The sequence below is a fragment of the Cynocephalus volans genome, chromosome 14 (assembly GCF_027409185.1).
Source record: "Cynocephalus volans isolate mCynVol1 chromosome 14, mCynVol1.pri, whole genome shotgun sequence".
Taxonomy (NCBI): domain Eukaryota; kingdom Metazoa; phylum Chordata; class Mammalia; order Dermoptera; family Cynocephalidae; genus Cynocephalus; species Cynocephalus volans.
In genome coordinates, this window is record NC_084473.1 from 9,707,114 (window position 1) to 9,732,584 (window position 25,471).

Sequence of the window (25,471 nt, forward strand, 5' to 3'; positions counted from 1 at the left end):
TGGGGAGGAGTGCTCTTGGTTTTCCATAATCTTTTCTACTATGCCCCTTCATTAATGCAGATACAATCCACATTTTAGAAATCACAAAGTGGTGTTAGCAGCACCATACCCAGGATTCTATGACCTACCTCTAGCAACATCTTCACATCCCAAGCATCCTTTTCTTCATTTGGATAACTTTTTGCCATATTATAGTGCTTTTCACCAGGTCTTACCTCTTGTGGAGACTTGAGAATGCGAATCTATACTTAAAGAGATAACATACTTAGAACACTTCCAGAAAAAAAGTCACAAGACCCTGAATACTGCATTATTTTATCTGCTAAAAAAAAGACCAACCATTCTAGAAAAAGTGTTTTATAACCAAAATTCCAAAATTTCTTTAGCTCTAACATTCAATGTTTAATACAAACTAAGATATAATACAGAAAACATGTCAATGAATTATTTATAAAGTTATAAATGTACTTCTAAATTTTCACAAAAAATAGGAACTTGGGTTATATGAGTCTAAAGTATTATAACTACAGTTAACAATTTGGAAATGAAGAATAAGATGTACATCACTTTGAGTACCACAGGAATAAAAAATTATAAAGAATAGGGACTTTGCTTTCTTCACATTTCAGACAAATTCATGTTAAAACACTAAGAAGGAAAAAAAAGTAACAAAGGCTTCCAGTTAGTGAGTCTAGGAAAAAGAAGGAAGCCATGTTCAGCTGAGTGGCTTCTGGGTGTCTCTATTCCCTGCCTGCCTACCAGCCTGCAGAGGGCCCATTCTGGTCTGCTCTGCCACCTCGTGGTAAGCTTACTGGGGTGGGCTCTGCAGCGTTGGTGGTGGGTGGTCAAGGTGAATTCTAGGATGAACTACTTGGAAGCACACATGACTACACATCTAAATCACATCCTCCAATCCATCTTTTATCAGATGTAAAGAAGTTTTATTTTGTTGTTTTTTCGTGTTGGTTTGTTTTTTTGGCAGCTGGCCAGTACAGGGAAGGAAAGTTTATGTATTTATCTCCTATGTTACTCTTATGTTCTTTAGTTGGTTCCAAGTTCCTAAGGAAAAAAGGAACTTTATTGGTGCCCTAAAAAAACATGACGCAGCTATTTTAAAACAAGTGAGACAGCTTTATATGTAGCAATACGGAATAATTTCCAACACATTGTGAAATGAAAAAACAAGGTGAAAAAGAGTTCTGCATACTGCCACTGTGTCAAATATAGACATACACACACACTATACAAGCATACGTCATCACTGGAAAGATACATGTGAAACTAAATGATGATGTCCCTGGAGAAAGGAACTGGTTTGACAATGGACAGAGGTTGTGGAGACTTACTTTTCACCAGTTTTTGTACCATGTATATATATTATCTACTTAAATAACTTAAAAAAGAAAATGCAAAACAGTAAGAGAATGAAAAAGGGAAAAATAATTCTCTCAGTTTTATACAAGTATTATCAAAGTTTAACATTCATAAGTATGGTGCATGATATCAGAAGTTTTTTTAAATCTCTAAATTCTACACTACAGAATCTATAAGAATATGGTTTAGACTGGCCAGATAGCTCATCTGGTAAAAGCACAGTGTGATAACAGCAAGGTCAAGGGTTTCGGTCCCCAAACCAGTCAGCCGCAAAAAAAAAAAAAAAAAAAAAAAAATTGTGTGTGTGTATATCATATATAGTTTAGTACAAAAAGCCTGTTAAAAATAGATATAATAATTTACACATCAAGATATCTGTCCAAAGCAATACTCAATGTCAGAACAATCTCTTTAATTTGTCTTAGCAATTTGGGACAACTTTTATTATGAGACATAATTAAGATGACATTAATTATCATGGCTAGACATACTCTATTAACGTATTATAAGGAATCAAGAGATATTTGAGAAAACAGAACTAATGGTTCTGTATCTATAAATGCCTTGCAAAGGTACACAGTATTTCTGAGTAAATTTTCTGACTAAGGATTTAACAATATGTGCTAGGATTCTAATTAAAGACAAACCTAATCAGAGGGAAAAAACACCACAGGGGATAAAAGGGCCATGAATTCAGAGAAGGGAGAGAGAAGAGTGGCATAAAAAGGTTTTCTGCCTAAAAACAACGCTAAGACAGAAAATGACATAATCTATAATTAATATCAAAAACAATGCACAATTTATCAGAAAAAAAATAACTGGTATTTGAAAATTATGATTAATGTTGAAGATGAGTTTGAGTTTTGAATACAAGTAAGAAATATTTACATCACATAACTTAATGAGTAATATAAGCCGTATCTATTGATAAATACCTGTTCTATCTGTATTCCATAACCTTTAAAGCCTGCATTGTCCCATGAAGTATTCCGATAGATGTCATCAACTCTGTCAATTAGTTCTATCTGTGTGTATAAAAGAAAAAGACATTATGTAGATCTTTACCACTCTTTGAAATGTAATACAAAATCTACAGGGATAAAAATTGTTTAGAGAAAATGCCATTGCAAGTTTCTACTGATTACGAAAACTAGCATTAAAGATGTTACTCTTTATCACTGACATCTCTAACAAAGAAACTATTAACCCCAAAAGTGTTGTTGCCAGAATAAAACAATGATACAGTTTACCCCAAATTTCAGGTAAAATAATAGGCTTTTTAAAACTGCCATTCTAGTCAAGTATGAAAATGAAATTTAGAAGTCAATCAATTTACCTAAAAGATTCCCTTCTAAGAAGTATTCCATCATCACTCTATCTCTTGGCAAGTACTTCTAATGCCTTCCCCTGAAACAGGTAAAGGGCAGTGATAGACAACTACTAATCTTATTATCTCACCCTCACCCTGCAAAGTTCAGCACTGAGAAATGGGCAAAAGGAGGGCCAGAAGGAGTGAGGTGTGTTTCAACATTCCTCCTGTTCTCTGACTTGAAAAGACTGTGGGAGGAGGGACTGTATAAATCTCCAAGGACAACTACTGGAGAAAGAACAAGATGCAAATTACTTACTTTTCCTCAAAGAGAATAGTCTATTGTTCAAAAACTGGGTGGATGATGTTTGTTCCAGCAACTGTGAAACAAGTTATAGGTCTAAGAAACCTTTCTTTGTTTATAAGTAACTGTAAGAAATGCTATTTTTAAGACTAGACTTCTGATTATGTTCATATGTGGTGTAAAGAACTAAGAGGTAAAGTAAGAGGAGCCCCTTAACACAAAACTCAGAAGAGAAAAGCTCTTTCAAGAAAGAATCCCTCTTAGAAACAAGAATTACAATGACTCCTACTATCCTCATAATAAATTCATTCACTTGATATGAAGGGAACAGAAAGAAGGGTGAGGGAGGGTATGAATAAAATGAAGTGAAAAAAGCAAGGCAATGAGAAAGATGCCTTTTCTGCACTAGGCCTTTTGTTCATGAATAGCTGCATTCTCTTTTATTCCCTCAATAACAATATTTTGGTCAGTGCCAAGTTATCATGATGATGAGGTCATACTAACAAAAAATGTCAATGAAAAATGATTCCCTTGACTTTAAAAATTATAACAGTTAATGCTTAAAAATCCAGTGTCAACGCTTCTCTCATCTCTCTGCCCTAGAGTTAGTTACGATCATGAAAGTTCCACCTGCTTCATGCAGTTATAGTCCATGATTGGTTCTTAAACATAACATGAATAAAACTGACCTTCTCTGAAATATACACATAAGCAAAAAAATATGCACAGATTCAAGCAAATACATACATATATTTTTACTCTGGAGCATACATCACACATGACACCACAGGTTCACTGCCATCATAGCAGCAATGTTTTTAAAGTCTCACTTGTATAAAGATAGGAGGACCACGTTGTGAACTCTCCCCAAACTAATATGCATAAAAATGCTAATGTAAAGAAAATAATAGTTCAAAGGTACAATGCATTTGCATAAATTTTAAACTACTGGCTGGCCAGTCAGCTCAGTTGGTTAGGGTGCAGTGTTATATAACACCAAGGTCAAGGGCTCAGATCCCCATACCAGCCAGCCGCCAAAAACACAAATAAAAAACATTTAAAACTATAATTTCCATATAGTAATGTAAGAAGCTCAGAGAATAGCACTCAAATATTTTGGGGAAATAACAGAGCATCTGGAACAGATCTAGTCTCATTAAGTTTCAAACTGTCACAGCCTTCTCTTAAATGGAATTTAAGCACCTACATGGATTTTTTTAACCAATTACCTTATGCAATACCAAGTTCTTACCAGGTAATTTGTGGTTGTGCTCTCTTCCCCTCTGCCCATGTATTTGTAAAAGCGATGATCTGCTACCACCAATAATTTACACGTGTTCTTCATGGGATTAGGATCAGCTCTTCTCTTCACCCGATGAACAAGCTCTAATATGAATTTGTATGCACTATTAAATTAAAATTCATCAAAACAAGGAAGTTTTTTATAGTAACACTTTAAATCTAGTATAATTTTGAAAAACAAACATTATTTGAGCCTAGTATCCTTAAAGGTATCTTGAACAAAAAAACAATTTGGAGGAAAACAGAAAAGTGAAAAGTAATCGAGGTTTTAAAATTGTAGAATTCAAAACCAAAGAAAAGTATTTCTCCAATTTTTAAAACACAGAAACCTTAAGAAGTGCTTAACAGAGTAAAACAATCACCTACTGCTGGGCTATGAAGCCATCAGTCATTTTTTTCTAGAAGTAGTCTACGAATTAACCGAAGTAACAGAAAAAAGTCAAGATAATCACACATTAAAAATTAGTTTGTGTCAATAGGACATCTTATCAAATAATCAAATTGTTTAAGAATTTCTTTAAATACTAAAATGCTAGTAATATTATCTAAGGTCTTCAAAAATGAGGACAGCAGAACATCTCTCCAAGATGGTTATGTTTTTTAAATGACCCTGAACAGATCTGTCCAAAGACCGATAACATTTTTGTATTCAAAACAGTATATAGATCTCCTTTGCTTTCAACTGATTTCTTATAAACTCTACTGATTGTTTTTCAACAATATAATCTTGTCATTTCTTTTTTTTTTTTTTTTTTTTTTCGTGACCGGAGCTCAGCCAGGGAGTGCACCGGTCATTCTTATATAGGATCCGAACCCGCGGCGGGAGCATCGCTGCACTGCTAGCGCAGCACGCTACCGAGTGCGCCACGGGCTCAGCCCTTAATCTTGTCATTTCTAAATACCTGTAAATAAAGAGTATTTTCCTTCAGATCATTCAATTTCCCCTCTCCCTAATCTTTTTTAAAGTCCAATCTTTATTGTTCCCATTATTTTCTAGTGTTTTCAACTCTTACATTATAGACAAAGGAATTAATTTCTAGAACAAAACTCTATTTTTAAGACAAATACTATCACTTTATAATATGTCATTTTTTATCAATTAATAGTCACTTTTACTGAAGACAGCTGTAATATGCTTCCTATTTGAAATGTATTTTTTAAGTCTTACCTTCAGGTGGCTTTCTGTCTACTAGCCCTTTTGGAAGCAATTCTTCATTATCCACTCTTAAATAACCACACACTTTTGGAGACTGCAAACGTGAAACATTCTTGATATCTTCGGATTTATAAACTAACATTCTTCTGTCTTTAGTATCATTAATAAATCTCCAAAGTGGCTAAAACAGCAATGAACAAAATAAAAATTCCTAAACACTAAATTCTTCCAACATCCTTGCTTGTTCTTAGATAACATTCATTTCTAGGTTAAGTAAACTGACTAGTCATTTTAACCAAAATAAATCACTTCAACTTTTATCATATGGAGTTTCTGTGCTGGTAAATAAATACCTGGATTATTCTCTCTGATTATTTTATCTGTATAAGAAAAGCATTACTAGTTTGCACAAGTTATGAAATTTTTTAGAGGATCCGGAAGAGAAAAATGCACTTCCTTTTCATTCATTCAAAAATATTTATGTAATGCCTACTGTATACTGGCATTGTTATAGGTGATGATGATATAGCAATAAAAGTTAGACAAGGTTTTTGTTCATGTAGCATTTCCATTCTAGTTTCCTTAACATTCAGGTGTTTGGCATCTTTTTGCTATGCTAGATTTTATGCACAGCAAAGAGAAAATATATTTTTATGAAAGAAGCTGAAAACTTGGAACAATATGCCTGAAACTTATTATCAGTTTCAGGGAAAGCAATTTTTTAAAAATCTGCATTTACAATGCTGCATGTCCAGAGTAAATCACAACTAACATACTCCAAAGGCTACCCAAGTCAAACGGATGCTTCTGCATTTTCAAAACAAAGTTCTTCTCTATAAGGACACGAGATTCATCAGAACCAGGCAGCTTATGGGGCATGTACCCCCCCCCAAAAAAAATCTGTGTGTGTGTGTGTGTGTGTGTATTGGTACTTAAAATTTTGCGGAAAAATGGAATTAAAAGATAATACAAATCTTTACATGAACTGTTTGAAGTACCCTTGTATATCCCTATCAAGAAAATGCAAAGAGATGCTGCTTCATACCAACTAAGATGGCTATAATCAAAGACAAATACTGGTGAGGATGTGAAGAAATCAGTACCCTCATATATGCTGATGAGAATGTAAAATGGTACAGCCACTTTATCCACACATGATTTTTATTATTTAGCAATAAAAAGAAATTAAGTACTCATGCTACAACATGGATGAAACTCGAAAACTTTATTCTAAGTGAGAGAAGCCACACACAAAAGACCACCCATTGTATGAGTCCATTTACATGAAATAACCAAAATTGGTTAATCTAGAGACAGGAGATGTGGTTACCTGAGGCTGAGGGCGTTAGGGAGACAGAAGGGAAGGCTAAACAGTTTCTTTTTGGGGTCATGAAAATGTTCTAAATTTGACTGTGGTGGTGTTTGCATAACTTTATGAATACACTAAAAACTACAGACATACCAGCCAGCCACAAAAAAAGAAAAATTAAAACTATGTTATTGTATACATTACATACATATGGGTGAAAAGTATGAATACACTAAAAACTACAGACATACCAGCCAGCCACAAAAAAAGAAAAATTAAAACTATGTAATTGTATACATTACATACATATGGGTGAATAGTATAGTATACGAATTATATCTGTTGAATATATACACACAAATACAAACACACACACCTTCTTTCATAATCCATGTCTGAGGTAGATTTAAGAAACAATGGTTTATAGAATCTCAGGGCTAGCAGAGACCTCAAAAGTTAACTAACCCAACTCCTGGGCTATAGGAATCTTCCATATTTAGTAAAGCTCACTTGGCCTATGAATAGGAGAAGAGAAAAAAAATGTTTTTGGATCAAACATTTCTAAGTTCACATAAATAGTGTGACAGCAGGCTATGGGATCAAAGACACCTGAGTTCAAACTTCAACCTTACTTCACTATGTGCTTTGGACAAGTAATTCAATCTATCTTGAGAATAACTTCTCTCACCGAGCATAACTTCTCTCATTAGGTAAAGTAGTGATAATACCTAACTTGAAGATAATGTAAGATAATGAATCCAGTTATGTATTAAGATTTCAAAAGAAAGGTAGCCATTATTAATAAAAAGCTAATCCTATTACCACTTTTACTAACAGGTTGCTGGAAAAAGTCATCTGATGAATAACATCTCAACTAAACAGATGCACAAAAGGTGTGCCCAAGGCTGTTCATTACAGCCTAATTGTGTTCACTATAGCCTAATATTTCAAAAATTAGAAATAAATCAAGCATCAATGGAGGACTGGTTAAATAAATGGTACATTGTTTCAGTGGAACAACAGGCAGCCTTTATTATGAATCCTAATTTAGATCTATATTTATTAACATAAAGAGATATTTATAATTATATTGTTTGGGACTTTTTTGGTGGCTGGCTGGTACAGGGACTGAACCCCTTATTACACTGTTAAGTGAAAAATGTGTGAAAACAAAATATACATATTTTACGGTCCCAGTTTTGCAGGAAGTCTGTACAATGTATACACATAGAAAAAAAATTGGAAGGATATTCAAAATATCAAGAATAGTTATCTGAAGATGTGGTAAGATTTAATAAAATCGTTCTGTTTTCTGAATTTTGCAAGGAGCATGTATTTTCAAAACAAAGGTATTTTTAAATACGAATTGAAAGCAGCAGCAAATTTAAGACACCCTAGTGATTAACTTGCCTATTCTAGAATTTATAACTTATTTATAATATCAGTTCCTTTCCTTTGTACTAAACTTTTCTTTCTGGTAGGTAGATTTCCCAAAATATTGACATGAGATAGTCTAAACATTAACAGACTATGACATACTGCAAGGCCATTGGTTCCTTTTTTTAGAGACAAAGATCTATGTAATGTGGATATTATTGAAATGTATATATAGGGTTTCCAGCACTAGCACCCTGTCTTACCACTAACCAGCACTCAAACACACCTGAAAATTTCATTTTGACTTACCTGAATTACAATTTTCCTACAGGTGATCTGTTTTGGTGATATCACCACCACTACCCAGAGTGTTCTCATTTTCTGAGAAACAAAGAATCAACTTAAAATACGCAGCAAAGGTTTTATTTCCTAGACTAATAACTGACATGTGGATATGCATCTTCCACAAACATGACTATTTTGGTCTTGATTTCTACTGCTAGTCCTTCAATATAACAAGGACTATACATAACAAGTGTCTAGAATATAACAAGTGGACAGAGCCTGACAGTTTCCTAAAGTTTCCTCAGACTCTGAATTATCACCTTTTATTGATCTAGGCTTTCCAGAGTATCTAGTAGAGAAAGGGAGAAATGAAGAAATCAAGACTTTGCCTTCATCTTTGAAAATGTTTACACTTAGAGTAGAATTATTACAGAAAGAATAGGAAAAGTGAGTCAGGAAGGAAAAAAGTTTTCTCTTCCTAATTATCCACCCCTCATGTGACTCTCTCAATTATGGTACTTAGAAATAAAGGATGCATCTTGTGACAGCTTCTTAGAAATGTAAAAAATATTATCCTTTTTCTTTTTTAAATCTACTTTCCTGGTATTAAAAAAAACTTTATATAAGTATAATTAATTTTCACCATTGTCATTTTAAAACAACTGAGAAGCTTTTTAAAAATCAGAGACACTGGGCCGAGCCCGTGGCGCACTGGGGAGAGTGCGGCGCTGGGAGAGCAGCGACGCTCCCACCGCGGGTTCGGATCCTATATAGGAGTGGCCGGTGCACTCACTGGCTGAGTGCCGGTCACGAAAAAAAGACAAAAAAAAAAAAAAAAAATCAGAGACACGAGGTATTGAAAATAATTCAGGTGTAGATTTACCTCTATATTATATTCTGCCCCATCTGTGTTGATTCTTATCGTAACATCATCATCTCCTATGTGGGCTAGAACCCTAGAGTCAGGCTCACCTTAAGAGAAAAAGAAATGTTTTTTATTAATTAAAAATATTTATATCAAAAAATCAACTATGCACTACTGTCAATAAAAACCAACCAAACCCTCTACCAGAGAGGAATTTGCCTAGGTACTCTGAGAGCTCTGCAACCAAGAAACAAAGGCCCCAGAAAGCGAGATAATTCACACCTCCTAAGGAGGAGCCTCAAGTCTTGTCATTTTAAACCTATCCCTTTCCCAAAACAAAACTGTAGATTTTCCTCTGGAATAACTCTACCTACTTTTGGGTAAGGAAGAACAAAGAGAAGGCAGAAAGCATGATTTGGAACATACATGCCTTGAACTGTACTATTCAGGAATTTCAATGCCACTTCTTTTTTCTTATTGCAGAAAAAGTTCAAAAAGTAAACTGCAATTGCTTCTTTGATATATTTTCTCAAATAAATACATAATAGGATCATAAAGTAAATTATTTTATCTCCTCGTTTCCCTGTTTAAAAATCTCATAATAGAAGCCTACAATCCTTGCCTGAAGACAAGAGAAGGCTAAATTCTTTTCACTTGAGAGAAAATTAATTTTAATTATCAAGCCAGCCAGCTAGTATAACATGATAGATAATATCAATTTCCTCCTATTAGAATGCTTCTGCTTCCAAACTTAGATAGCTCAAACAAAACAGTCAAAGAATGTGCTTCTGTGACACTTTCCCCTCCTCACCAAAATAGAATATGCAATCGAGTTAGATTTGGAGACCTAACACCCCAGACACAAGAGCAAATGAACAAGTTCCATACTAACCAACCATGTGTCCACTGAAGAAGTCCTGCCATTTCACAGTGTACTCGCTTTCATCTTTACCGTCCACCACCACAACTTTGAAATTTTGTGAAAAGCGTTCAGTACTTGATGTCAGGTATAATTTAAAATGCCTGAAGAAAGAATGCATTCATATTTTACTTTTACCACATAAAATAGAAGCCTAATTTTCATTTACTTAAAATTTCTTAAAAAGCCAGAGGAGCTGACATTAACAAAACACTATGCAAATTATAACCAATGTTTTACTAGGTACCTGCTATAAAGACAAGTGGACTAATTCGTTTAGTTGTAAAAACTTGCAGACCAAAAGAAAATACTACTGGCGGAGAAAAGATTCAAAGAGCTTATGCATTGGTCTTTCCTGGAAACTCTGAAGAATAAAAATACACACATCTGAGTAGTTGGAGTCCAGCTTATTTCAAAATTGTATCATTAAAGACTAATATTATTATATATCATTTATGGTATACCTACTTCGTGTTAGGCACTCTGTATCCATTATCTCCACTTCATATCAGTGAAAACTGAGGCAAGGAGGTTAATCAACATTCTCAAGGTCACACAGCTAGTAAATAGTGAAACTGGAGATTGAACTTGGTTTATTTCAAAACCCTTTATTATGCTGCCTCTGGCAACCAAGCTGGGTAGTCTATGGGAAAATAATTTTTATTGCTGTGCAAAATTAATTACTGCTGCTTTAAAAGCATTCATGCTTTTTTTTCCCTTCTCAAAAGAACTTATCTTGAAAAAATGAATACACAATTACCATCAGGAAAATAAATGCAAGATACCCAACACAGACATTAAAATATACACTCCAATTCTTTCATTGGCTTAATATTCTTTTTGTTTTCTACAAGTTTCAGTCATGGCATAAAAACTGCGAGTGGTGAGCAAGACTTTCAATTACTATTTACAGAGCCTTTCAATGCGCCCATGAACATCAAAGACAAAGAAAGGTATGTTATTCATCTCAGCCACAGGAACAAATTTTGTCAGCTGTGGTGTTGAAAATACAAAATGTTACTTCCCCATGGGTTTGCATAAGTCTTTAAGCTGCCAGGAAGAAATCTAAACTAGAACTGTCTCCATGGCAACAAATATTTTTAACTTTTTAAGCATAAACAAAGTAATTTTAGTTTGCTTGTGGTTTTTTAATGGTCAGAGGGAAAGACACACAATAGAACATTATTTCATAAAACCTTGGAACATTTTCTCCTGCTATCCTAAAACAAATCTTCACACACATTCTGTTATTTTTTTCCCCTTCAGTTACATTGAAAATTTGGAAAGAGAAGCATTATAAATGTCTATTATAAATGCTTTATTATTTAGTTTTAAAACTCTCTATGAATTGCAATATTACTTTTACTTAATGTTCTTTCCAGAAAAAGCACTGGAATTCCATTCTCCATTTTCCACATTAACGATAAAGACCAAGTAATGGTAAAATTCATGTTTTTTTCACTTTCTGATCTTAGCTTTGACCTATAAAACATCCAACAGGATATCAGTCAAAATTTCTTTCACTTTATCCTCCCAAAATTATGTGAAGTCATTTACTTACAGACTTCCTTAATATATTCTTTTATCTTTCTGACTTTTTATTTAAGGATTTCCAGTAACTACCAGCTGATCAATCTGAATTAACATTTTCTGAATTAACATAGTGCTGATCAATCTGCATTAACATTTTCCTATCTTTTTTAATGGTCCATTTAGTCAGGTATATCACTTTATTTCTTTATCAGGTCTAGCCCTCCTCAAATTGTCTGAGATTTTTCACTTTTAGGAGGAATGTTTAACTTTTTCAAAAAAAAAAAAATCTGGTAACATTACCAAAACAGTATCAAAATATTTGCAGCTTTTTTTTTTCATGACTTTGGAATAAGAGTATTTCTTGGCTTATAACAAACAGGAAATGTAACTTGTAAGGCGAATGTTTAAAGGTTTCTTTTTTTCATAAAGTTACCTGAACTCATCATGCAATATCTCAGCATTTCCATTGTTTTTTCTTTCTTTTTTTTTTTTTTTTGTCTTTTTTGTGACCGGTAAGGGTATCGCAACCCTTGGCTTGGTGTCGCCCGCACCGCACTCAGCCAGTGAGCGCACCGGCCATTCCTATATAGGATCCAACCCGTGGCAGGAGCGCCGCTGCGCTCCCAGTGCTGCACTGTCCCGAGTGCACCACGCAGTCGGCCCTTCCATTGCTTTTTCAATCTCGAATAGTAACATCCAAATTTAATGTAATGATCTCAGTTTAAATTATTTTGTCTTCCCTGCTATCTAAAAACAAAATCTTCTCATTTAGCATCACCACCAAGTAGTAAGTGGCTTCACATTAACTTCGGCCTGGTACAAACTGATAGTTTCAGCTACTCTAGGTGTTTTTTTTTAAAGCTTTCATAACACAATATGACAGAAAGGAAAGGGTGTGGGCTTTGGAGACTGACAAACACGGTTCAAATCCTCTCTACCACTTCCTTAATGTTTGACCTTAATCTCTGAATGAACCTAAGTATTCCCCTACTAACACTGGTTTTGAGGGTTAAATGAAATAACCTATTTTAAAGCACCTGGTACAAAATTCTCACTGACTGTTAGAAAGATTTCCCATTAAACAATTGCATGGATTGAATTGTGTGCCCCAAAGTTTCTTGTATTAGAAACTTATTTGCTACTGTGACAGTCTTAAGGGGATGGGAAATCCTATTATGGTAATTGAAATATGAGGCCTTGTAAAGGTGATTAGATTATGAGGACTGCACCTGCATGAATGGATTACTCCACTGATGGTTTAATGCGGGTAATGTGCGTGGTTCTGATGGCTTTAAAAGGAGAGCAAGTGAGGAGTTAGCTCTCTAGCTCAAGCCATTCACCATGTGACACCCTGCATCACTATAGAGCCACCACCAAGAACAAGGGCCTCACCAAATGTGTTCCCTTGACTTTGGACTTCCCAGCCTCTAAAATTATAAGCAATAAATACTGTTTCTTTACAAATTACTCAGTTTCAGGTATTTGTGTTATGAGAAACAGAAATAAAATAAGTTGCAAACCTCTCTACTTCTTTACACAGAAGGTAAGTGGATATCGTTTAATATTTCCTTAAATAATCAATGTCACCTATGAAACATGAAAGAGAAATATGTAAGGCTACGGAAGTATTTGCCCCTATGGCAAGCATTCTACAGGACACGTCAAATCTAACTTTAAAAGGAATCCAGAAAGCTAAATTTTGAATTCTTATCATTTGATAGTTTCCTCCCTCTTTCCTTTCTCCTTCTCATTTCTCACTACTGTATCCAAGATACATCACCAAACTCCCCACCAGTGTAACAGAAATAACACAAATTCTGGAATCAGACCTGTGTTCAAACCCTATATGCCATTTACAGATGAGTGATTTTGGGCAAACCACCTAGCCTCTCTGAGCCTCAATTTTTTTTTTTCTAACCCTCAAAAAAGGAGTAATAACTTCTACACAGAGAATGAGGGATAATTATTAGAGATAACTTATTCAAAGTGCCTAGTAAACCACACAAAATAAACACCTGATAAACTGTAGCTATCATTATTATTACCACTCTGCTCTAATTTGCTGTAGGTTGGAAGCTAAATAACCAATATTGTAATATTCTGACATAAAACCAAACCAAAAAAAGTCATTCAAAAATAACCTAAGGGGGCCGGCCCGTGGCTCACTCAGGAGAGTGCGGTGCTGATAACACCAAGGCCCCGGGTTCGGATCCCATATACGGATAGCCGGTTAGCTCACTGGCTGAGCGTGGTGCTGACAACACCAAGTCAAGGGTTAAGATCCCCTTACCGGTCATCTTTTAAAAAAAAAAAATAAAAAAATAAAATAAAAAAATAACCTAAGGCTGACGCCAATAGCTAGGAAAAATTAAAATATAGTAAAATATATATATATTTGCATAAAATATCAATAACTTGTGAGATAATAGACCGATTTCCTTTATATACTAAGCACTACTGCAATTCCCTGGCCAAAAAGACAAACCCAATAGAAAAATGGTCAAAGTATATGAAAAGGCAGTTCATAGAAATATAAAACAAATGACTTATAAATATATAAAAAGATGCTTAAGTTCACACAAAATGAAAATTAAAACAACTATGAGATACCATCCCCTCTCAGAGGGGCAAAAGTTAAAGGCTGATAAAACCTAGTCCTGGCAAGGGTAACAGGAAGCAGGTAAACTTGTATATTACTGCTGGAAGAATAAATTGGTCTACTCTTTTGGGCAGAAAACATGACAAAATCAATAAATATTTATATTATAAATATCCTCAACACACTAATTCTCCTTCTAGGAATGTTTCCTATAAAAACACCTAAACAAGGTGTATCTACAAAGGTACTCACTGGAGCATCATTTCTTATAAGAAAGAAGTCACTTTCGTTAACAATATCCATTTGTAAGGTACTAGTCAATAAGGTGCTACAATTTTGTACAATAGGATTATTTATGCAGCTGTTTAAAATGAGGTAAATCTATGTTATCAATATCACCTACAGAACTGTATGCAAAAAATATTCATTAAAATCTTTTGGAAGTTTACACAAGAAAACCTCTCTGGGTATAGGAAGTCAACTGAGTTATGAAGAAATGAAAACTTTTTATATACTCTCTGTAGTTTGTTTTTTAAACCAGGTTCACATATTACTTGTATTTTTGTAAAATGTGGTGGAAAAGGCCTATCCTATGACTAAAGAATAATTCAGCCCACTTATATTCCCTTAGTGTTTGTTTTTTGACATTGGATAAAGCTTCCTAAAAAGACTTTAGAAAGTGGCCTGAAATTATTGAACAGATTTAAATCTGCGAAACAACATGAGCAATATTAAAATTGCTGCCTAAACAGACCACAACAATCAGTTTATGCTATAAAGTAAGAGGAATTCAATGTAGAAAGAACACTAAATTCTAGACCCAACACACCACCAGGCTGTGGGATCCTAAATAAAAAACCTTTATCTCTAAACCTCATATGTAAAATGAAGATAATATTTAGTATACAGTTGATGGTAACAGCAAAAATATAAGGTACTATAAGCATTCAATTAATTAAAATACTGTTCGAATTTCATAAACATATTAATACCTGTGGAACACCTACTTACTTTTTTATTTTTTATTGTTTTTTGTTGTTGTTGGTTGGCTGGTACAGGGATCAAACCCTGAACCTATGTGTTATCAGCACCACACTCTAAGCAACTGAGCCAGCTCACTTTTTAAAAATATTCATCAGTATGAATTTTAGAATAAGCATTACACTATATGAGATTCATATAACAGATTATAATTATATCAATTACAAATCTTTAAAATTTAATTTCCTAAGATTTCAGTAGATACTCTTTTTTTTCTCCTTTTGCCAAACCAAGCCCCACTCAGCCCCAACATTATCCTATGAGTAGTTCAAATTACCTTTTCAAAGCTGAAAAAGTTAGCAGGGTTTCTAAGTGTGTCGCGGCCTGTAGATCCCTTTTTCTTAACGAGTGCTGCTGGATATTAGATAAAGTGAGGATATCATAGTCTGAGAGCAAAGAATCAAGTTTCTCTGAAATAAAGGCAAAAAGGTTATTAGCATCTAAACCTACTAATCAATTGTAATATCACTAAAATAGGAGTGCCAGACAATAAACTCTTCCTGATGTTATGCACTATGAAGTGCCCAGCACGACTAAGGAAGTATTCTCCCCAAAAAACTGAACTTGAATCTAATAAATACCTAACTTCCAGTTTTTAGGACATAAAGGGAATTAGATGTTGTCAAGTTAAATAACTGGAGGAAGCAATCAGCCACACCTAGAATGTTAGAATTCCTACAGAGCAAATGACCCAGTTTCTTCAGGAAATAAATATCATGAGAAAGAAAGGAGGTGTGGAGACATAATAGACTTAAGAATACAGCGAGCAATCGCAACATTTGAATCTCTTTGGATCCTAGGTCAAACAAATCAACTGTGGAAAGATATTTGAGACAATTAGGGAAATCTAAACATGCACTGCATATTAAATACTAATAATTTTGATATAGCAAAGAGTATCATTTGTGCAATGAAATAACTTCTAGATTAAAGACATTTCTGGCTTGTATGTTTAGAATTCCTAAAGTGAAGGTAGCCAACTTGACCTTATCGCCAAACTGGGCTACATCAATTTCTCATCAGTTGATGTGTAAAAAGAAACAGCAACAAAAGTATTAATGGCCTGAGCAAACCAAAACTGGGAAAGTAAATCTTTTACAGAAAAATCACATGTTCCAAATTAAAAAGCAAAAAAGTAGTAGTATCCCATCATTGCTGCCTTCCGACACTCAATGTATCAATCCACTGACACCAGGAAATAGAACCAATAAAACCATCTAATCCCTAGAAGAAAATTAACATGAATTATTTTACCAAACTGACTCGGCACCCAGGAAAAGAAAAGATGCACTCCCCGAAAAACAAAGATAGAAAAAGCACAAATAAGATTTGGTACAGAACAAGAGTAAATACAATAAACTATATGCTACATCTATAAATCACTTTTCAACAACTGAAACTGCTGCCTCCTGCAAAATGAGGAGGAGTTTTAGAAGACAAGTTGGGCAACTTGCGTCTCTTTAAAAACCATCTAAAAATATTTGAGATGAAGCTTTCCTTTTTTCTCAACAAATATCACCGCAGAAGCAATGGTATTCAAAACTTATTCCAATGGACTTAGAATTCCCTAAATGTAGAAGGAATTTAAATTACAAGTTTATTGCTACTGATGTTAAATATGCTCACAAAGCCAGTTTTAACAGAATCAACCCAATACTTCTCTCCTTTGCCTTCAACTAGTTCATTTACCAATTCATTCATTCACTGCTATCAACCAGGCATTGGTGTAAGTGTTGAAATATAGCATTAACAAAACAAAGTCCTTGCTTCATTTTAGTTTGGGAGAGATAGACAATGCACAAGAAAATATATGCCAGTGCTGTGGACATTAAAGCAAGATAAAAGAGACAGGGAATAGGAAAGGCTAGTTTACAAAGAGTGATCAAAGAAGGAAAAGTACTTCATTGTTATATAATATTTAAACTGGAAAAAAGCAAGGGAGTAAGCATACTGCTATCTAATGAAAGTAAATTTAATCACAGTTCATTCAAGGTTCTAACATAAGATAAAACTAAATAAAGTGGTAGGAAATTTCTTACTTGCTAGATACCACCGATTTTCTGTTAACAAAATGTCCTTTTAAATTTAATCCAGAGGAAAACTGTTTCAGAAGGCATCAGACTCTTTTATGCCGATGGAGATAATTCTTGGTGATTTGGTCCTGCCAATTGTAATGCTAGTGGCACCAATGGAAAACGTTCAAGAAGCTTACCGTTTATTCAACAATTTTTGAGTGTTCCCTACAAGGCACCACAGTGGATGTTTTACTACATTATCCCCACAAACATCCCTGGGGCATTATCTTCATTTTACAGATAAAGACATAGACTCACAGTGAGTAAGTAATTTGTCTAATATCACAAAGCTAATGTAGCACAGATCTGGGTTTTGCATTTGGGGCTGTCTGGCTGAAATACCCAAGCTTTCTAGATGTCATACTTCTGAAACTCCTTTAAAAAAAAAAAAAAAAAAAAAAAAGGTTAGCTCTTCTGGGACCTTCTACTTCTTGGTCTCCTACTTTTTGATTTGTCAACCAAACATGACCTCACAAAGCCTTTGTTTATATCTTTCCTCCGGCACTTTTTAGTTACGACAGATTTGTCTTAAATCATAAATAGATTATGAAATGACCAAAAGGGAGCTATGTTTCATTCATCACAGTATCCTTATCTCATAATACTCAGCATAGAGCCGTGCACATATCAGCACTCATATGTTCACAAAATGCACAAATTCTCAATGGTGAGATACCAATACAATCCTTTAGATATTCAACTTTCCTGATGCAGGTTGGTACATGAATTCAGTTTCATTCAAGACCATAATCACTCCTACTGACTTAGAAACTGAACCCCAGTTTTGTAGTTTCATTGTAATAATACAGGCCAGTAGTTCTCAAAGTGTAGTCCTCACACCAGCAACACCAGCAGCCCCTGGGAACTAGTTAGAAATGCAGATTTTCAAGCCTTCCCTCAGAAATCAGATTTCTTTCAATTAGAAATCCTCATGATGGGTCCAGCAATCTGTGTCTAACAAGCCTTCCAGGTGATTCTGATGCACATTCAAGTTTGAAAACCACTGAATTAAGCTAAAGAAACAGCTCAAAGAAAAAAACCTTTAAGCACAAAGATGTTCATTATTCAGCCTTGCATTATTTTTAAGAACAAAAACCAGAAATAAGGTAAATTATTAACTGAAAAATAGGTAAATTATAGCATTTCCAAATGATGAGAAAATCTACAACTATTTAAAATGCTTCTTACAACAGGTTTTTGAGAACACAAGAAAATACTTATGCTATAATGTTAAATAAACAAAGGTAGATTACAAACTATTCATATTGCATGATCTTTACATATAAAAATAGGCCAAGGAAAAAAAATAAGGGCAAGACAACAACCTCACTGGTTATTTTGGGTGTATTTTCTATCATAGGCACTTTTTAAAATGTAGCTTGCTAAAGCATTTTAAAATACTTAACTAATATGTTTCCACTGTAATTTATTCTCTTTTAATAACTGGATATCTCAAATAGGACATCCTGGAGCCATTACAAACAGCTCTTCCTTTCGAGCCAAACTGGAGCTACTTACTGCTCTTGCTATTGTCTTTTCACTAGCAAGTAACCTCTCAAGATACTCAATATTTCATGGCACTTCACTTCCCAAATTCTAACCATTGGTAATCTCAATTTTCAATAGCCTTTTCAACAGAATATTATTTCTCACCACTTCCCAAGAGTTTATCTCTTATCAATATACAAATACTTAAATAAAGTTAAGTACAAACCACCTGGCCTTCTTACAGTGGAGTTTATTATAGTTAAGACTAGACAATGTTGCAAAAACTTTAACTCAGTACCTGGTCATATTCTGTATCTTAAAAATTCCACCATGACTGCCCCTCATTCTCTAGAATGAGAGCACTTTTCCTTATTTTCTACCAGTTGTTCCAGCAATCACCCTAAACAAAGCTAAGCTTTTCTCATTTCAACTACTACAAACACAAATTAGAAAATAGAAACAACTTAACTCAAAAGGTCAGATGGAGTGTTATGTAGGTGTCCCCTACTCACCCCTCCCCGCTCGGCTAAATTCTACGGTCTCACTCCCCTCACTTGGTCTCCTGTCTGTCCATAGGGACCCTATCCTCCTTCCTCACTGCCTTCGTATCTTTCTATCCCACCTCCACCCCTCCTTTTTTACACACACATTCTACACTTTTTTTCCCCTCTATTTCACCAAGCTCCATTTACTCATTTATTTAACAAATATTTATTGAGAACCTCATTTTTCAGGCCCTAGGGATCCAAGAGTGAGAAAAAGAAATACATTTCCAGTATTATGACATAGGAGGAAAGATCATTACACAAAAAATTATTATAAAGTGTGTCATATGCTGAGAGTAGTAGTTGCAGGAAGTTATAGAAGGACAGAGAAGGGGCATGACCCTTGCCTGGTGAGCCAAGGACTCTTTCCCAGGGAAGCAGTAATGAAGTTAAGAGCAACAGGATGAGGCTGCAGCCAAGAGAAGGGAAAGAAAGAACAGGTTTTAAGTAGAGGACATAATTAGAAACACAGAATATAAGAGTGAAAGCAACTCAGGGAGGCTGCAGTGCAGAGCAGCACAGAGAGAATATGATGAGTTGTGAGGAAGGAGAGGCAGGCAGAGGCCAGGTCATGAAGGGCCATGGAACAAAACTAAGCATTTTGGACTTTGGATAAGGGCAACAGCTGTAAGTTAGAAATTTCATTATGACTGCAGCGTGGAGAATGGGCTGGAGGAGAACAAGACTGGAATCTTGTAGAGGATACTAACATTTATAAGCACATGTATTTCACAAAGCCTAACCTTTTGGTATTGCACATAGAAGTGCTAAGCTTGGGAAAGACAGAAAACTGTCCCAGGACTAAAGTCTCTGTTTTAGATAAAAAAAATTCTAACACAGCAAAAATGCTTGCTATAAGGGCAGATGTCCTTGGTGCAGCTAAACCTTATGATGGGAAAGTACAACGATTATCTCATTGTTCTTTTTGTAACCACCTATGTTCCTTTTCTGTAACTTTCTTGCCTAGAGAATAAAAAGGAGAGAAAACCTGACTGGGGCTATTCCCGGGATTTTTCTGTTCCTGAAAGAATTATTCCTGGGGGTAACTGCTTCGGGCCTCTCACTGCTCTGGAGAAATGGGCCTTGAGTAATCCTTTGCATCTCTGTCACCCTGGGAGAGGTGACAGAATCTGGGAAATCCGCTGGTAAGCTGCTCAGCAAACCAGGTGGAGATCACTAAAAGACTCTGAAGGTTCCGGTTTGGGTACCTGGGTAGATAGTGGTATCATTCATTGAGATAAAAAATACAAGTAGGAGAGATGTGGGGGAGGGGTTGACACAAGGGACAAGTGGATGTTGAAAGATCTGGAGTTTCATATTCTATCTTGTTCCTTATATACAGTTTGCAGTTACAGTGCTCATTTACATAGGACTTCTTTTGCATTAAGTCATCATATGTATGCAGTTGTGTTACTGGTAAGCCATACAATGATTCTGCGTGAAGAGAAAGCAAACCTAGGCTGGCCAGTTAGCTCAGTGGGTTAGAGCTCAGTGTTAGTAACCCCAAAATCAAGGGTTCAGATCCATTCACCAGCCAGCTGCCAAAAAAAAGCAAGCAAACCTGTTATTGTATGATTCTCAACTTTGACATCAGTGGCAAAAAGAAGCTGATATAGGTTGAGTATCCCAAATATGAAAATCCGAATCTTTTGAGTGCCATGACACTCAAATGAAGTGCTCATTTCTGGCCTTCTGGATGTAGTGGTGGAGTTGACAATAGAAGATTTAATAAAACTTCCACTCCACCCTTCTTTTATACCATAATATGTTTTGTCTCTGGGATAGGCTTTTATGGCCATTGACTTTATACAGTGACCTACAGTATACCCATATTTCTTTCAAGCCCAGAGTCAACATTTTTAAGCTAAACCTAATTTTTAAATTTTAAAATATTAAGTGTATAATTTGTGCATATATAAACATATATATGTATACGCATATATATATAATTGTCCCAATGTATATTAGAAGGCAATGTATATAAAGTTGTATGAGAACAGTCTGGAAACATCTGTAGACTTTTTACATTAACTTTGCAGCAGGTTGCCATTTTCCTATAATACAACCTACAAGTATAATTCACAACCTCTGTAGCACCATTACTCTCTACTCTTCCCCTGCATGAAGTACAAAAAGTTCCCCTAAAGTGACATCATTATCAGTGTCATGCTCTTTTTTGGAGGTGGGGGGCTGGCCACATGGGGATCCGAACCTGTGACCTTGGTGTCATAAGGTCCTGCTCTTGCTTCTGAAGTCAGAAGTGGAAAAGATAAAGCCAGAACTGCTGTGAAGTATTTACCGTGCTTGTGCAGAACTTGAGAACTGCTCTTCAGCACTCCCCAAAACACACAGTAGGACAGGGAAGCAACCTGGCCAGGCCACGCAATAAGCCCTAGGCACTTGGGAGTGAATTCCTCCTTGGGAATAAGGGATGAGAAAAAGAGAGCAGAGATCACTTAAGCTAGGGACCCCAGAGCCAGGGAACTAAAAAACTTAATTTTATAAGTTTATTTGTAAGTTTATATCAGTAAAAGGATGGAATGAAGTCATCCTTCAGTATCTTAGGAGGATTTGTTCCAAGACCCTGCTGGATACCAGAATCCGTGGATACTCAAGTATAGTGGCCAATTCAACCAATCACAGACCAAAAACATGGTTAGCTGCCTCAACTAATTCCCTATCCAGAGTTCCACAGCAGCACTGGGACTTAACCTGGGCCAAGACTATCCAGTGAGGCCAGTCATCCAGAAAAGCTGAGCCCAAACAAAAGTCAGCAGAATTCTGCAGAAATCTGGATTGGCCCATTAGGCTCTGTAGCCAAGACGGATGCAAGTTCAGGTTAGGCAATAAGACTACTTCCACAATTCCCAGCACTACTGCCTAGTCCTAGATTAAACCTTGTCCTATAATCAGAAGAACAGGTAAGTAATTTTGGACATGTTATATTGGAAGTGCCATGTTTTATTTCTATTGAGGTGGGAACATCAAATGGGCAGCTGGATATGAGAGTCCAGAGCTTCGGAGAACAAGTCCAAGTCAGAGATACATATTTAGTAGATAGCAGAACACAGTCAAATGGTAAGTGAAACCAGGGTAGTGGATGAGCCTTGTCAAAATCTACAACCCATGTTAAAAGGGCAGAAGACAAAGGAAATGGGGAAAGGGAGGGAGATGCCCATTTCCTTAGCTGATTTTAGGACTAAGTTAAGAAATACATGAAAAGCCCTTCATTTCACTTCCCTGCCTCAGTGAAGCCAATGACTTTCCTTACTTCCCTACCAATCTTTTTCAGGCTTTCTTCAAATTATACTTCCAGCTGCACACACTTACCATCTCTCACAAATACAAAGTGGTGAAGGATCCAAAAATCAGCTACACTTGGCCTTGAAGGACACCTGCACTTAATGTTCTAGAAAATCCCGTGAAAGCAAAATGATTTCTCCAATTTCCCCATCATGGCTCTCTGCCTAACTCTCCTCTTCATTCTATTCCAGAAATAGTTTATCTCTTTGACTACTACAAAGCAGAGTTACATTAAATCTCCCTTGTTGCAGTTAGGGTGGTTAAGTGTTTAGGTTTAAAAAGAATGCAGCCTATAAGGAAACTTAACATATTAAAAGAGGAAGCCAGATGTCAAAATACTGAGTAAGATGGGGTTGTCAATAATGAAACAAGCACTGCAATATGGAGAATCCCCGTGCCAGTAAGTAACCTCAAGGTAAATTTTAAAATATGTTTCAGATACAAACTTTCAACCCTCATCTCTGACCTATATTTTTTCCTTCCACCCACTACATCCTCTTTTATTGAAAGTAACACAAAGGGAAAACAATTTTGAAATCAAAGTGAGACGTATACACCCAGCTGCAACTTCAACAAGATATCATCATGACTAAGCTCACATGACTCATAACTTTCCTAAATTATGCAATTTCATAACAGTTCAATTGAAATCATTTTCAGTGTCCTATGGAGTACTCCAAAAGTCAGGCTTCTATTTATTATATATTTTTTGCCCTTCATAAAAAGGTTATCTATGCCTAATCAATACCTTTTTTTTTTTTTTTTTTTTTGCAGTGGCTGGTGTAGGGATCCAACCTCTTGACCCTGGTGTTCTCAGCACCATGCCCTAATCAATATTTAATACTGCAGTTATGGTAACACTTACAGGACAAGTAGGCTAATAAACAATAAACCATGCTCTTTAACTATGAAACTATCTGTTGGTCTTTACCAACTCAATCTAAATAATGGTAGGGTTAAGTTAAGCAACAAATTACATCCTGCCCTATCAAACACAAAAAAAGTCATTCTTCAAAAGAAAAAATACCCACAAGGCATATATTCATCACTAGCTGTATAAACACTGACAACTCACTGTACCTTTCTGAGACTCATTTTTCCTGCCTCTTTATTAAAAGTACTAGACATGATCTCCAAGGTTCATTTCAGTCTCTAAATGCCATGATCAGGAGCGTCTTTACTTTCCCTCTTCACCTACCTAACCTGGGCTCAAGTATGGCCTCTTTCCAGGAAGCCTTCACTAATCTTCCCAGACTACGTTCAGTGCACCTTTGTGATGATAACATCTGCCATAATGTGCTCTGGAGTTCTCCCTGTTATTTTATAAGTCTTGAAGATGAATATTACCTGATGTTTGCATTTCCAATGCCATGCCTAATACCTGGCAGACAGTATATGTTATTCAAATATCAGGTGAATAAACAAGTTAACTCTATGCATTTTTCTGGCACAAATGGTACTCACTTTGCAAATAAAAAACAAAACACGGGCCGGCCCGTGGCTCACTTGGGAGAGTGTGTTGCTGATGGCACCAGGGCCACGGGTTCAGATCCCTATATGGGGATGGCCGGTTGGCTCACTTGGGAGAGCATGGTGCTAGTGACACCAAGTCAGGGGTTAGGATCCCCTTACTGGTCATCTTTAAAAAACAAAACAAAACAAAAACCTTATGATCTGCAAATATTGTTGTAAATCAATCTAGAAAATAATGTTTTTCTGTATACTATATGCTTCCCTAGGATTCATGCTTATTTTCCACCTGTAAACAACAGCAGGATATAAGTGAAAGTTGTGTTAGGGTAGCAAAAATATAATTTTAGTATTTTGAAATACATATTTATTCTTTTTATTAACATTTATCCTTAATATGAAGCAGATCTCTATCTTAACCCTTCATCCTGACCACCCCTACTTCAAAATTTTCCTTCAATTTGTATTGACTTACCACATCTCAGCACTTCGTAACTAGCTCTCCTGCCTTTCATTCAACTAGTCACTTGTTATCCACTTCAAGACAACCGCAAAGCAGCTATTCAGGTGAGAAGACTCAAAACCTTTAATATCTGTATCAATTACAATTTCTCTCCATTAAATTAAAAAAAAAAAAAAAGCCAGGTAACAAACTAATGCAAAAATTTCAATTAGCCATGAAGAAAACCCACATGGCATCTCAATCTGTACAATACTATATATGGAATCATGGTGAGATTTGGGGACCAACACAACCATGCAAAAATGACAAGCCTACAACTTCCCACACTGGGAAGTTTTCACACTTCATTACGAATTAATCAAAGTGTCTTATATATCAACTTTTAAAAAGTAAAGGACCTAAAATACAGTATTAAGTTTACACAAACTAACTTCCACCGAACTTCACTTCTCTTAAAGTGATGTCCATCCTTAAAATCCAATCTCCCCAGAAAAATATAATTAAATAGGAACACTCTACTTTCTAGGCTCTCAACTGATCAAATTGGTCATCTCTAATAACTTGCTGAAAATCGCAAGGAAAGCATTCACAGTGGCAGCATCACGAGTTGGCTCGGCAGGCCTCCCACCTCCAACCCCCCAAGCATCTCCAATAAGCTACGATTTAAATAACTAAGAACGTGCTTATGCTTAAGATGTTCGCAAAACGAAATTCCAACATTCCAACTCCAGTCGCTACCTTCCAACCAGATGAC

At 35.6% G+C, this 25,471-nt stretch overlaps 1 protein-coding gene across 2 annotated transcripts in view; it reads right to left on the reverse strand.

Moving 5' to 3' along the window:
• ADAM17 (ADAM metallopeptidase domain 17) overlaps positions 1-25,471 on the reverse strand; it is a 61,576-nt gene that overhangs the window by 34,564 nt on the left and 1,541 nt on the right. For both annotated transcript variants that reach the window (XM_063077993.1, XM_063077994.1), the window contains exons 2-8: positions 15,651-15,783; positions 10,174-10,304; positions 9,300-9,388; positions 5,458-5,626; positions 4,240-4,373; positions 2,310-2,399; positions 129-242 (exon numbers count right to left, since the gene is read on the reverse strand). In XM_063077993.1, the coding sequence (XP_062934063.1) occupies positions 129-242; positions 2,310-2,399; positions 4,240-4,373; positions 5,458-5,626; positions 9,300-9,388; positions 10,174-10,304; positions 15,651-15,783 (860 nt within the window). The remainder of the gene's footprint in view (positions 1-128; positions 243-2,309; positions 2,400-4,239; positions 4,374-5,457; positions 5,627-9,299; positions 9,389-10,173; positions 10,305-15,650; positions 15,784-25,471) is intronic.